The following is a 14751-nucleotide window of genomic DNA, read 5'->3' on the forward strand; positions in this document are numbered from 1 at the left end:
AACCTAGTCAACGCCAGGGGCCCCATGACATTAGGTTATATCGCACACGAGACATATTCCAACGTGGTGTCTCTCTGTCCCTGGCTGAACCTCCAGCGGCTGACAACTGTGTGCCCAGTCAAGGACGCGAGACTGGATCCTCACCTCAAAGGGGAGCAAACTCATCACATCGAGTGTTTAGGGGAGAGGATGCTCTACTGTCCCTGCTGCACAGATGGTCAAAGTTACAAAATTACTCTAGAAAGCCCCTGGGTCCTTACGGCAAAGCCATAATGACATCAACGTGTGGCTGAGAAGCCACCACTTTCCACACAGGCCAAAAGCATCGGTAGCAGGTGCCTGTGTTTTAAGATGCGTTTTCTAGTGAAAAAAATCTTTAGTAGAGACAAACCTCTGGCATCTGAAATGACCAAGGGAGACGAAGTTGAGGCAGTCACTTTACACGTTGGCATTTGCAGAGACCGAAGTTTAAAAACCATAAGCCAAGTGAGGACGGCCCCACAAACGCGTATGTTCTGGTGTCCACCGTCCCACCCTCCTCCTCTGGGGCCTGGGCCCGGTGCGTGCTGAAAACCGGCCTCCCCAGCAGACTCGGAAGTGCAAACCTCGTTGGCCTGTTATCAGTGGCAGTGAGAAACGGATTCACCTGCAAGAAGCTCTTAAACTGCCCGAAATACTGTCCTTTTAAACGTGTCCTAGGACCGTGCCCTTCGACGTTTTCAGCTCGCCCGCCCTCGTGGACAGCGAACCCGCCCACGGCCACAGGGGCACGAGGTCCCCGTTCGGACGACCAGATGCGCCACGACCCCGTCTCAGAACAGCGTCAGAACCGTAAAGCCTCGCACACCTCTGCCCGTCGCCAGTGGCTCCGCTCCCGTCTCCGTGGGGCAGACGCTCGGTTCCACCCGACACCTTGACTTCCGGTTTCCAAAGCTACAGAATCAAGGCTGCAGAACAAGTATTCGCTTTTAAAAGTGTTTTAATGACAGATGTGACGTCGAAGCCCGGACACACAATGACGGCAGCCTGCCACCGAGAGCCCAGCACTCCATACGGCCGCGTGAGTGCGTGCACGCTCAGCAGACGCTCTCCGTTCAGAGCTCCGCTGAGGCCTGCGGTGTTGACACTTCTACAGAAAGACAAGAGCCACCAGAAGGGATGTTTCTAGGATGGACACGCACCTATTTTTTGTTAAGTAACTTTAATGACACGGCCGTAGCGGCTGCTGCTTCGGAGCCTCCCGCAGGGCGCACCTGCCGTAGGCACGGCGACCCTCTGTGACGCGGGCCTGGCCTGCAGAGGCCACGAAGCCCCGGTGACAGAGGCGGGGCCCCTTTCGAGGCTGGCAGCAGCCTGGGGAGGTCCGTCACGACTCTCGAGGTTTCCGGCCACCCCAGGCTGTCACGGTAATGCTTCGTTTCGGACAGTATACGATTGGTGATTAATGCAAACCTTGCTCTCCGGCAAAATACTATTCAAGTAGTTTTAACTTAAATATTTTAAAAGTAATCTTTACATTATTGAAGACTGGTAAAAAATACAGAATCTGACAGCTTTCATTTCATTCCATCTGGCGCTCTGAAAGTCTTCACTTTTGCATTACCGTAATCTAGGAAGCAACCCCTGGCCCCGTAAAGCTCCTCGAAGGGTTACTTTCAAGATCCGTCTTCCCCTGTTACTGGTTCAAATGCACGACAGTCTCAGAAACCCTTTGCCACTGCGTTAGGAGGAGGGACACGGGGGGACTTAGAACTCAGACCCTTCCTGGTTACTTACTTCCGTTACGAACTTTACAATGAAGAGGGCGCTGTAACAAGCCGGGCTGATTCCCGTCACGTGAAGGGACGGCAGAGGATTGTCCTTTTCCGCCCTTAATGAAAACACGATGATCCCATGTGAAGCTTGATGAACAGTAGTAAAATGTTTGGCGATCAGAAGTTAATTAGCATCGAATCCTTGACCGGGGATGGTGCTGTCTCCACGGACACAGTCGCTGGAAAAGCTGGTTTCTGCCGTGACCACTTGATGCAGTCCGGTCTCCGGTCCTGGGGGCCACTCCGGCCCCTCAGTAGATATCTGGGCAGCGGGAGAAATTCCGCTCAAAGTAGCCCCCCGCATACAACCAGTCGGGAGCCCCCGTGTGTGGGTTGCTGCCTTGATGAAACCACCTGGAACACAGAGGACATGGTCAGGAAGCACGTGGACACAACCTGGCTCGTGTTCCCTGCAGGGAGGCCTCGCCGCATCAGCACGCGGCTTTAGATGCAGCCCAGGGCAGCAGCCGCGGCTGAGAGTTATCGACCACATTTTCTCTCGAATGCTGTCCCCGCGAACAGCCCAGAGTGGGCTTCGCCAGCAGACCCTCAAGGCCTTCACGGAAACACGCTAGGCTGTTAGCGGAGAACGGCCACTATCCCTTCCGAGGGAAGGACGGGCACAGTGCTGGTTCCTTCCCTGGAAGTAGGCCCGGCGTGTCTAACTGGGGAAGGGGACGACCTGTGGGCAGGGAGGCAACGGGGCCGCCACCGCGGGCACGTGTGTGGCACGTGCCCTGGGAAGCCCCCCGGACCCTCGACTGCTGGCGCACATCCTGAAGACAACTAAGGACCTGGGGCTCACAAAGTAGAAGGAGTCATCTGAGGACCAAATATCGCTACTTCTGCAATGTATTTTTTAAATCGATTCCTTAAAGACAATGAAGGAGGGTGGATGCTTTTCAAGCTTTTTCTGGAATGAAGCCAGTTCCAAATATTGGAAAGACTGAAAGCGCAAACTTAAATCAGGTCGGAAGCCCGAGCACAAAGAAATGGTTTTAAAAATGTTAGTCACAAAACAGCCACAGGAGGCGATCGTGACCAGGCCTAGAAAACAATGCCTACAGCGCATCAAGCTTGATTGGAAAAAACACTCAGTGAACAGCTCAAGGCCACCCCAAGATTTTTTTTTAATTGTTTATGGTTTTTTTTAATTTATTTTTGAGACAGAGAGAGACAGAGCATGAGTGGGGATGGGGCAGAGAGAGGGGGAGACACAGAGTCAGAAGCAGGTTCCAGGCTCTGAGCTGGCAGCACAGAGCCCGACGTGGGGCTTGAACTCAGAGTGTGAGATCATGACCTGGGCCGAAGTCAGATGCTCCACCGACTGAGCCACCCAGGTGCCCCATGCACCCCAAGATTTTGCTAGGACTAACATTTTAACGGACATTATGTTTTTAATTATGCTCAAGTATTACGGTACTTACCCGACTGAATCCTCACCGAATGGGCTGTTTTCACGTAATTACGACCACTGACAAACCAACTGCGCTTTTCCGGTGAGACAGCAGGAGGCCCCGGGCCCACAGGGTCTGCTCCCTGTCTCTATCTGTCTCTGTGTGTCTGTGACCCTCTCACCTGGTCTGAACACAGGTGTGTCCCCACCTGCGATGCCCCTGGGCACCGCTCTCCACACCCTCCCTCCTATCCACGCTACCACGTGGGGCCGGCCGGGACCTATCCGGCCTCCTGTGCCACGTGGCAGGTGACGTGGACAAGAGCAGCCTGCAGCAGTGTCAAAGGGCGATGGCTGAACACACCATTCCTTCCACAGCACTGCCTTTCCACAAGCTGTGTCGTCCTCCAGCTGGTGGCCTGGTTCAGACTACGGTTTGTTTTAAACTGTGTCCTATTTGAGAGGAATGCTCAGGGTCAGATGCGCTGTGGGCAGGACTGCCAGGCCCGGGTCGGAGGGGACCTGTCCCTGCACTGGCAGGGTGCCTACTCACCTTCGGGGACGCTCGGCCCGTCTGTGTCCCGGGACCCACGCCAGACCCGGGGCTGCGGCCCCACGTTAATGGGACCCCAAAATAGCTTCTGCTCAGCCACAGGTGCACGTGGGGCCCTGGCCACTGCCCTCTCCCAGCCACCGAGGCCTCACCTGGTCTGCCACTCGGCCTCCTGCTTGGCCCGTTCCCTCCGGGCCTCCCGCTGCTTCTCTTCCAGCCGCTCCTTCTCCTGGCTCGCCAGATCTGGGGGCCAAGCACACGGCGTGGGTAAGGACTCAGAGTCGACGGTGAGGCTCCCGGCTTACAACCGACGGAGGCGAGGGTGGAAGGAAGCAGACAGACGCGGCAGCGCCCCCACCCCCAGACCCTAGGTGAGAAGTCACGCTGGTCAGAAACGTCGTCGTCTGCAAACCACACCCGGTCACGAGGCTACAGCAGCGCCCCGACCCCAGTGTGGCTGCGGGGAGAGGCAGGCCTTTCCCCCACACCGCAGGAGGGCGCAGCAGGGCTCGGGAAGGAGCACCACGCAAGGGCAAGCTCAGGCTCACGGGCGACTTGACCCTCAGGGCAGGGCCGGGGCCAGCGGGGGCTGCTTCCCACAGAGGACCGTCCCGCGTAACCTGACCCTCGGGCTCTGCGGCCCGGTCCCGGGTGCGGGTGCAGACACTGGTCCTGGAGAGTGGGGGTCTCCCTGCCCCGTGCAGTCCCTCCACTCGACAACGACTGTGTCCACAAAACCCAGGACCGCTTGGGACGGCCCTCTGGCCAGCGGCCCACCGCACGGCCGACGTGGATGGGTGAGCCGGCGTGCGGCCGCTCCCTCGTCACGCGGAGACACCCACGGTGCGCGAGCAGCCTGGGCCCGGGATGCGGTCCTACACTGACTTTGGATGGAGAACACGTCCAACCTTGGAAACGTTACCCCAATTTCGCTGATAAGAACTGGGGGACTCGTGTTCCGCACCCGTTGTCCTTCATTTTTCTAGTAACTTAATCGTATCCTATCCACAAGGGGACTGGTCTGCAGCAGGCTGGGATTTCTAAACCTCTTCCACCACGGAGAGTGCGAGAGGCACTGTCCTCAGTCTCCCTGTCTGTCCACCTGCAGCACGGGCGCCCCCCCCCCCCACCGGCCCGCGAGCGCACCCATGTCGCCGTTCTCCATGCCGCGGATGTCGGGGCGCAGGCGGCAGTCCGTGGGAGCCAGGGTCTTCTCCATGCCGCTCTGCAGCTCGTTGAGACTGACGGTGAAGCTGGTAAAATTGTACATCTGGGGGGAGAGGCGCGGAAACCCGTCACCACGCTGGCATGTTTCCGCGCTCCGCTCGGCTAGGCCGCTCGGGGCGGCCGGGTCCTGGCCACTCCTGCCGGTCCACGCTCTGCCCCACAGTCCGTGCGGACGCAGCCCCACAGCCGCCCCGCCCCGCCCGCCCCCCCCCCCCGCCCCCCCCCTCCCCCCCGGCCGGTCCTGGGAAGGCTCCCAGCACCTCCTCACTGTCCCGCACCTGCCGGCCCTCCAGCTCCACTCCTGGGTCCACAGACACGAACCACAGGGAGGAGGAACAAGTGTTGTTTTTAAGAGGAATTCCTGGCAAGAAGTACACCTTTGCCCTGTTGGGTCGAACTATTTTACACTCTGCTGGGAGCCAGCAGTGGCTGTGTCGAGGTGACGTCCGTGTAGGTGGGGGTTCTGTCTCCTTTTTACTGTGGTCTGGTAGGGTGATAGGAGTGAAGCAGACTTCACATGTAGTCCGTATGTTTTACGTATGAACGAGATAAGTAATGATAGATACTAAAATAACAGTTACTACACAAAATTATTACATTTATACAGTCACCCTCTATACTGCACCCTATCATACGGGATGTAATAAACTTATCATGTGCAATATAAATTATAAGCGTAATTTTCAAACATAAGTACCAAAATGCATTTAAGCATCTAAACCGACAAGTCGGGAAAATAATCTCTCAAAAGCAGTCTGGAAGCCCCTTTCAGTGAGACCCAGTCGGTGCAGGCCGCCTAGAGAAGGCACCGTGTGCACGCGGGGCTCCTGTCTCCCCGCGTGTCAGGGGCACGGCAGCACACCCACACGACGTGTTGGCGGAGCACTGCCTTTGCCCCGGGGAGGCCAGGCCGTGGCCGAGGCTCGACTGGGGCTCCGGGAGGGCGGGGAGCCCTCAGAGGCTCACTCTGAGGAAGCAAGGTCCTAGGCGGCGTGGACACGGGGCCGGGGAACGGCTGAGGGGTCTGGCCTGGCCAGGGGTCAGGGGTGGGAGAGGGGCGGGGTCGGGGGTACGGACCTGGGCAGAGTTGGGGGGCCGAGTGTTGACCCTCCAGAGTAGCTTGCTGCCTGGAATGACCTGCACAGTCTCCTGAACCTCGGGCACGGCATCCGCCACATCGCCGTCAGCTTTCTGGGAGCTGTCGTCCTGAAACACAGAACACCGTGGGCCGGCCGGCCGGGCGGGACAGCTACTCTCGGAGCGACTGTCAGGCAGGGCAAGATGGGCTCTCTGGTAAGGGAGAAGATGCCGTGATGCTCTCTTTGCAGGGGCTCCCCGTGCTGGGGCTCCCCCAGAGGGCAGGAAGTCAGCAGCACAGGAGTGCACCCCCCCCCCCCCGCCCTCCCGGGGAGAGCACACACCAACGCCTAGGGAGCCGCCGGCTGGCAGGTGGGGCTGGGGGGCTGGGGGGCTGGGCCTTCTACAGCAGCGGCCAGGCGGGGTGCGGCCCTCCCCGGCCGGAGCCAGTCCCCACACGCCGCAGCTCGGCCCTCCGCCAGAACCGCTCACGCCGGGCGACCTCATGGACCCTTAGCACCTCTAGACTGAACCCCGCCTGCAGACCACATCTGAAGACAAAACGCAACCACCCTCACATTTCCCAAGCAGCGGGACCCGGAGAAGGAAGCAGTGGCCACCCCCGCGGCTGCTGCGGGAGAACGCGGGGACATGACGACGCGGCCTCGGGACCCTCCCGGCCGACGTCCAACGGGGCTCGGTACCGCTGGCTGCGGGCCACGGGGTTCGGTGCCAGGAGCTACAGAAGGCTGCTCCCGGGCAAGTGCTCACACAAGTCTGTCTCATGTCGAGTCACCCAGAGGACAACGAAGCTAAACTAAGGCACCAAAAGCCACCCCTTCGGGCATTTCACATTCCAAGTCTGTGTGGTCTTCACATGGAACGTTCCTTTTGCTTTTTAAAGTCAAAGAGCACGTTGGAAGGTGTCCAGCAGCACTCAGGCGATGCCACAGGGCCGGACCACTGAAACCCTGGGGGAGGCTGAACGCCTTGGGCCTGGCCCCCTCTCTCTTCTTACCTCGAACAACCTGACCCTTCCTTTGAGCTACCCCTTCTAGTTTTAGCCCTGAGATCATCAGTATTCCAAAGCTCTGGGGGGAGAGTATCCTTGCCAAAACTTCCCAACTGTGGAATATATTACCTGGTGCTCAGAACTGAAAACACAGACATGACAGTCTTGATTTTTTAATAGGTCTAAGCTAACGAGGTGCTGGGAGACAGGAGGTTTACAAAGAAGAACCCGGAGCACGGCGTTCCCAGAAAGAAACGTAGGTGCACTTGGGCTCTGCCAGGCTTGGGGGACATGGCGTACCAAGTGGCCCCCGAGCCCGGCTGACGGCAGCAGCCTCTGCACACAGAGATGCAGGTAAACCGAGGCCCCGAGCAGCACACAGACGGACGGGCGGATTCCAGGCCTTCATCCTCTCCAGCTGGGACCCCACAGGCCCAGCAGAGGGAAGGCAGACTCCCCCCGCACTCGACTCTGAAGCCCTCCCCACCTCGCGCCCCCCCCCCCCCCCCGGGGGCAGCACCTTACCGGCTGTGGCTTGCTCAGGTGGTCGCCTCTCCTCTCCCGCTTCTTGAAGGACTCGTACGCAGCAGGGTCTATTCCCCACAAACACTCTGTCCATTTTCCATAGATCATAAAGAGCTTCTTTTTGCTGTAGTCAAAGGGAATTTTAATTTTGCTTAAGTTTATTTATTTATCTTTAGTAATCTCTACACCCAACGTGGGCTCAGACTCACGACCTGGAGATTAAGAGCCGTGTGCTCTTCTGACTGAGCCAGCCAGGCGCCCCATCAAAGGGAATTTTTAAAACCGTGTTTATAGCAATTATAAACCCTTCATCTAAACAGGCAGCACCTCGATTGTGACCGTGACCGTGGAGTACATTCCCATTCTGGTTTGTCTCCTTGTAAATTTGAGAACCTCTCTGGACAGAGGTGCGAAGAGGAAAATCTGCCTTTGAGGGTCCCCCCTCGGGCCTAATTTGCCAAAGCAGAAAGAAGATAAGGGCACAAGCCCCCACGAGTGTGGACAAGAAAAGGTGAGAAAAAGGGAAGGTTTCGCTGGAACCCACGTGCTGGTCTGGCCACTGCCCTTGAAATACATGAACCTCCGAGACTGTGTCCTTCCCTTTCCTACAAATCACATCAACAGCCCTCGCAATTTCAGCTGGCATTGTCTGCTTTATCTTCATATCCACAGATCGGATGCCCACATCAGTACCCGTCTGCTTGCTTCATTTCCTAACGACCTCTGGAAACTGTCCAGATCAACCACCAGAGCGCTTTGCCGGACTCCAAAAGGAACAACGCCAACAGCGCTGGACTGTTTTTTGTTTTTTTCTTTTTGTCTTTTTTGTGTCTTCCTGCGGGGAAAGCACGGTGGCCACGCACCGCCTGGAGATGCTGTTCTGCCAGGCGTGTGACATTTCTGGGAGGGCGGGCACCCCTGCCTCGGGCTCAGCCTGGAAAGTGGCCACGCGGGGACTGGCGGGGGACACTCGGCCAGTCCTCACTCAGGACTTAGTCACCTTGGCCGACATATTCTGTCCCCAAGAGGCACGGCGTTAGGCAAGAGCTCACTCCAGTTTGGGATGGAAAATCAAAAAATCAGAACAGGGTTTGCAGACCCTCCGGGACGGTGCGCGTGGCAGTGAGGAGTGGCCCGTTTCTGCAGGCCCGTTTCACGCTGACCACGGTCTCTCTCTGGGTTGTTTCCACCACCAGGGACAGGCTGCTCGGGGCAATGGCCGGTGCCCTTGTCCTGAAGAGGGCTGCTGTCCTGCAAGGTCTCCGAGCTGAGCCCCGGCTCACTTCAGTGGGCACGGCGGTCAGAGTCTAAAGTCTAAAAGCATCTGACAGGCTGTTTGAACAGGTGACTTTCTGGTACTCGGCAGCAGAAGAAACAGCACCCACCGTTTTACCCTGGAAACTTGTTTCTAATTAAAACATAGGTGGGGCATCTGACTAGCTCAGTGGGTGGGGCACCTGACTCTCGATGTCAGGGTGGTGAGTTCAAGCCCCATGTTCGCATGGAGGCTACTTCAAAAAAAGAAAAAAAAGAAGAAGAAGAAAGAAAGAAAGAAAGAAAGAAAGAAAGAAAATGTCTAGTTTTTAGGAGGTGGAAGGGGTTTCATGACATTATACAAATCCCAATTTCCTGACTGGGGAATAAAAAGTGAGAAATCTGAGGCCAAAAACATAAGATAAAATAACCCAAAGGTCGGGGCGCCTGGGCGGCTCGGTCGGTCAAGCGTCCAACTTCGGCTCAAGTCACGGTCTCGCAGCCCCGAGTCGGGCTCTGTGCTGACAGCTCGCAGCCTGGAGCCTGCTTCGAATTCTGTGTCCCCGCCCGACCCTCCGCCTCTCTCTGCCCCTCCCCTACTCACGCTCTGTCTCTCTCTCTCAAAAATAAGTAAACATTACAAAAAATGTTTTTTTAAATAACCCAAAGGAGAGAGAACCCCGGGAAATCTATTGGGAACTTCTGACCGTTTCTCTGGTCCAACACGTAAAAAGTCTCTAACTCCCAGAGTGCCACGAGCCGGCCCGTGGAACTGAGGCTCCCACTACGGTCTGAGTTGTGCCTGGCAACACGTGGCAGACACCGCTCCGGAGGAGACGCGTGGTCACGTCTTCAACCTCAGCTCTGTTCGCAAAAGCGCAGCGTTTCCTCTCAGTGAGAGCACCTCATCTCCTCACGTCCATTTGATCAAAAGGAGTCAGACCCAGACCTCTCCTCCTCAGGAGAGGGCGAGACAGACCCCGATCACTCACCGCCCGGAAACGACACTTAAAACTAACCCTTCGTCTCTCTGTAGACCCAGTGAGGGAGTGTCTTCTCTAGACCAAACAGAGTCATAATCTTTTCTAGCGTGAGCGAACGTCACTGGCACGCCCACATCGCCATCAAGGGGCGCACGCGCCGCCCACGGTGAGCCACCCGGACGCAGACCTACTTTTTGTCCTGGATGTGCCCCTCCACTTTGTGAAGTTCTTTTCCAAACAGTCCACACGGTTTAAAATGAAGCACACACTTATCTCCAGTTCTGCGGGAAAAACAAACACAGGCTTCCGTTGTACGACGCGAAATGTCTGGGAAAGGTGAACCGAGACACCCGGGTGGCCGGGGCTGGGGCGTCGGGCAGTGACCGCGATGGGCGCGGGGCACCTTTCTGGGGTGACGGAGATGCTCTGACACTGCCTGGTGGCAACGGTACAGTTCAGTAGAGACACCGAAACTCACTTAAATGCGTGAATTTTACGGTATGCAAACTGTATCTCAATAAAGCTGCTGAAAGACAAAGCCGCTATGTCACGAACTTCCAGGAGGAAGGTTCGAGGGTGGACAGAGGTCAGTATTTGAGGATGTTTCACGTGGGAATCCCATCATTCTTTAGTGTCATTTAAAATCTCAAAATCAATTCGCTACTGCGACTGAAACCAAAACAAGAGGTGAGCAGGGGCACGAAGATGATGCCACCACCGAGCAGCACCATGGCGGCCACCCCCAGGCCTGGCTCTTCCCGCAGGCGCGCCGAACCCCGACGGCCTGAATGGCAGCCGGGAGCAGGCCGGAAGCGTGTCCCCGAGCTCACGGCAAGCACGTCTGGGGCTCGGCGCGGTCTCTGACTGGCGCGCGACCGGTGCCATTACCTGTGGTTCAGAATCTCCACCGTCCCGTACTGCTCTATCCAGAGCTTCCCGATAATCACGTTGTGCACACAGCAGGTAGGGTTGGTCCAGGTGTAAGCCTCATTGTGTCTGTGAAAGATGCCAGAAAACACGCGAGTCAGACGCCAGCAAACAAAAGACACTTGCGTGACCCTAAAAAGCAAAATACCAGACAGAATTAAGCCATAATTGCCTTAAAACCTGTGCCGGAGTAGAATATCGCTTTGAACTCCCTCGAACAGCGGCTATTTATTTAGCATTTGTTTGAAATTTACTTCTGCTTTCCTTTGTAGCATCAACAAAGCTTTCTACTTAAATGTCGAGACAAGTTAATAAGCAACAGGAGACCACCGAGACAAAGAGAAAAGGCTGTCCCGGGAAGCTGTCCACACAATGGCCTCTTCAGCCGGCGCCTGCGGGAGCCGCATGGCCCACACCCCGCCCGAGGTCCAGGGAGCAGCTCCGTGTGGAACGCCTTCCCAGACGCCTTTGCTCGTATCCCTCATCCTCCCCCAGTGGCCTGACCCAAGGAGAAAAGAACCCCCACGGATGTGATGCAAGTTCGTGAGACCCGTGTCTCGAGGGAGGCCGTGTCAAAGAGCCATGATCAAGGGCAGAGACTAGCTCAAAGCAGAAGTATTTCAGGACAAGTATTCGGGGCCCCTCAAATTTCCAGGGGAAACTCAAATGCGTTAATCAGTAAGATTTGCCACTTTTCAGTTCTGCATGCCACGCCCCAAGAAAGCACAGACCGCCGCAAGACGCACATGCTTCCCAGAAGTGGGGTGCCCTCACTGCACCTGGTGACCCCATCAGCCCTGGGTACACGGGGGTCAGGGGCTGGTATTCTCCGGCAACCAGCCAGGCTGGGCCAACGTGAAACAAAAATCATACCCCGTGCTTCATCACGGCGGGCCACGGTTAGCAAGACGTGCATCTCAGGGAGCCTGCGGCACGCCGTGGCCTAGACCGGGTCTACGCTGGTTTTGCAACGTCCACGCGACTGCTAGAGATGGGCTTTTGCTTTGCGAGGTGTCCGAACAAACACCGGGGAGCGTTTGGACTGAGATTTCATGGGTGTGCGGGCAGCCTCCACGACGCCCCTCAAAGTCCCCCACCTCCCAGGTTTCATCCGTGTCTCCCTCCCACCCTCAAGCAGCGTGGTCCTCGTGACCAACGAGGGTTTAAGGTCAGGGTGAGGCCACCTCTGCGATGAGGTCCTAAGAGACACCGTGGCTCCATCCCCCTTGGGTCCCCAGCTCTGGTGGATGCCAGCACCCCGCTGTGAGCACCCCCCGGCCTCCCGCCAACGGCCACGGAAGGGGGCCTACAAGCAGATGTCCCACCAGCCGCCTTCGGCCCGCGTCCTGCCCGCCACCTCACGGGACCCCGAGCCAGAGCGCCTGCCACGCTGCCCCCCCCCACCCCGGCCCTAGCCCTCAGAAACCACGTGGCAGAGGAGAGAGCGGCTGTTGTAAGGTGCTACGTGCGGCTCATCACCAAGCGGAAGGACTACCACAGGCAGTGACTAAAGCCATCCAGGTCCTCGGTGGGCTGTCCCAGACGCCCACATCACACCCAGTCCCGATGAGGGGTCTGGGGGGCGTTGCCTGTTCGAAGGAGTGTCTGCCGGGGGAAAGACCCTTCCGCTGGAACTTAAGAAAGGCGCCCGCCCGGCCCCCGGCCTCCGCACTCACTTGAGCAGCTCCAGCGTGATGGTGCCCCGGGGCTCGGCCTCCACGCTCTTGCCCCAGAACTTCAGCTTCGGGTAGATGGAGCCGTGAAACAAGAAGTCCTGGTGGAGGCCTTCTGAATAAAATGCACTGATCGGGGGGTGGTGGCTCACCTGCTCGGATATGAATCTGAATCCTAAATCCTCCCTAGGCACAAAAACAAGAGGGAGAGAGCACATCAGTGACAGCGAAATCCGACAAAGGTTGGCTCGGCACACCTCTTGGGGGAGCCCCGCAGCCCCCGGCCACCCTGAGTGACAGAAATATTCAACACTCGCTCTCTGACGCCACCCTTGGCCTGACACTGACCGCCCCCCTGCCCCCCCCGACACTTGCACGTGCGCCCACCGCCTCTGGGCAAATCTGAACCCCGCATGGAAGGAGAAAGAGTGTGAGGGGCCTCCACCCACGCTGCCCCCAGCACGTGCAGGTCTAGAAGAAAACTCCTAGAGCCGGTGATTTAGACGCGGCCACCTCAGCCCTCGAGGGGCACCCAGCGCCCAAGAACCGCAAGAGCGGCCTTCCCGAAGGGGGCCCTCCTCTAGTCCCTGCTAGGGCTCCTGGAAGTTCTGTGACGTGCCATGTCTGATGCCCCAAGATACTCCTGGGCCAGGAAATGGGATTTTCAGTACACGCTCTTTTTCAATAAAAATGTCAGTTTTTAATTGTTCCGGAACTGTGAATACACCTACAGTTGTAGTCGTTAAAAATTATAAAAGCTAAACCACATAATTACTAACTTAACTGGAATCAGAATTTCCAATCGTTACAGAGGAAGGAAAGTTGAAAAATTAGATTTTAAAAGGTTGCCAACCAAGGTATGTAATTTACAAAATGAATACTTGTCTAAGAAAAGAAAGTGCTATTTTTAGCCGCTGAGGAGCAATCTGTAGGGAAGAAGACACTGGAGAACGACTCGGTTTAGTTACAAAGCTCCTCAGACCGGAAGGGCCCTCGGGGCCCCGCGTGCAGCAGACGCGGCCGCAGTGCGACCTGGACCCGAAGACGGGCCTGCACGCCCGGGAAGATGCTCGTTTCTCGGTCAGTCCGGGGCTTCGCCTCAACCCCTCAGCCGAATCCTGGAAGTGACTGATGATCAGGGGTGGCCGTCAGCACCACGGGTCGTGGATGGTGGGTCATGCTGTCTCTGAACCCACGTGCTCACTTCCCATCGTCTGGAACTTCTTTCGTATCAGCTTTAATTCCTCTTTTCAAGATATGTTAATGGTGCTTTTTAATAACGAAAACGCCAATAATTTCCTGGTGGCTAGACAAGGTCAGAGCCACCCACCCGGGCACCAGGACACATGCACCGTGGGGAGGCAGCAGAGGCGTGGCTGATAAAGAAAGCGCTCTCTGGGAACTCACAACAAAAGTTCCTCTGAACAGTGAGTCTCGGGGCGGGTCTTTCCCTCACCTGGGCCTCAGGTCCCCCGTTTCTGGACTGAAGAAGCAGGGACTTGCCACGGTCACCCAGGGTCGCCTGCACGGACCCCCACGGCAGCACCGTGCCTCTAACACGCCCGGCTGCCTCCAAGGCAGCGGGGTTCCGAAAGCAGGTGCCCGCGCACCGAGCGGCAGCCAACATCTCCGTCCGTGAGAAAACCAGGCCAGCGGCACGCAGAGGGGCCAGCGGCAGGGCCGCCCCGGGCGGCCAGAAACGGGTCAGAGCCCGGACCCGGACATCTGTGCCACCGTCCGAGTGGGAGGTGATTTATGCCTGTGTTGCTAACACTGCCGACTCCTCCCGCAAAGGTGTGAAAGCAGTGCTGACACACACACACCCTGGCACACGCTTCCCTGAGCCGCACGCGCCCGGAGCGCCGACTCAAGCAGACCCACCCCCCACCGCCCGTCCACAGCCACTTACTCACCTTTGAGAAACTCTCATCATGAACAACTCGGCCATTAAGGGCAATAAACGGCCCGAGAAGCACAACCCGCAGGGCTCCCTGAGATCAAGACGCCGTGACGACACAGCACGCCGCCACGACTCCGCGGCGCAAGGGGGCGGTGCGTGCGTCAAGCTGGGGCGCACGCAGACGCCAGACACAAAACGTGGCAGCGTAACTTAGCAAAAGCCTGTGACACCGTGGGGAAATGACGATGGCACGATGCTAAATGACAGACCACACACGTGCTCGCACTCAAGGAAATCGACCACAACCTTCACGGTCTCCTGTGGGATGACGTCTCCCTTTTCGCTTTTCTCAACTCACGCGTCTTCTAAAAAGGGTGTGCTCTTATCGTTGAAGTTACGCTTTCATTCAC

General features: G+C 57.2%; 1 protein-coding gene across 6 annotated transcripts in view; it reads right to left on the minus strand.

Moving 5' to 3' along the window:
- Positions 1-961: 961 nt before the first annotated feature.
- OSBPL2 (oxysterol binding protein like 2) overlaps positions 962-14751 on the minus strand; it is a 37024-nt gene continuing 23234 nt past the window's right edge. For 4 of the 6 annotated variants that reach the window (XM_019426354.2, XM_019426356.2, XM_019426357.2 and 1 more), the window contains 8 exons: positions 12445-12627; positions 10730-10837; positions 10033-10122; positions 7605-7728; positions 6068-6196; positions 4910-5033; positions 3916-4006; positions 962-2168 (listed from right to left, as the gene is read on the minus strand). In XM_019426354.2, coding sequence (XP_019281899.1) covers positions 2066-2168; positions 3916-4006; positions 4910-5033; positions 6068-6196; positions 7605-7728; positions 10033-10122; positions 10730-10837; positions 12445-12627 — 952 coding nt within the window. In that variant the 3' untranslated portion in view covers positions 962-2065. Of the gene's footprint in view, positions 2169-3915; positions 4007-4909; positions 5034-5317; positions 5475-6067; positions 6197-7604; positions 7729-10032; positions 10123-10729; positions 10838-12444; positions 12628-14751 lie in introns of those variants that run through there. The other 2 variants (XR_008417670.1, XM_053890064.1) reach the window with 2 other exon arrangements.

This window comes from Panthera pardus, unplaced genomic scaffold, assembly GCF_024362965.1.
Source record: "Panthera pardus isolate Hobbes unplaced genomic scaffold, ASM2436296v1 HiC_scaffold_25, whole genome shotgun sequence".
NCBI classification, from domain to species: Eukaryota; Metazoa; Chordata; class Mammalia; order Carnivora; family Felidae; genus Panthera; species Panthera pardus.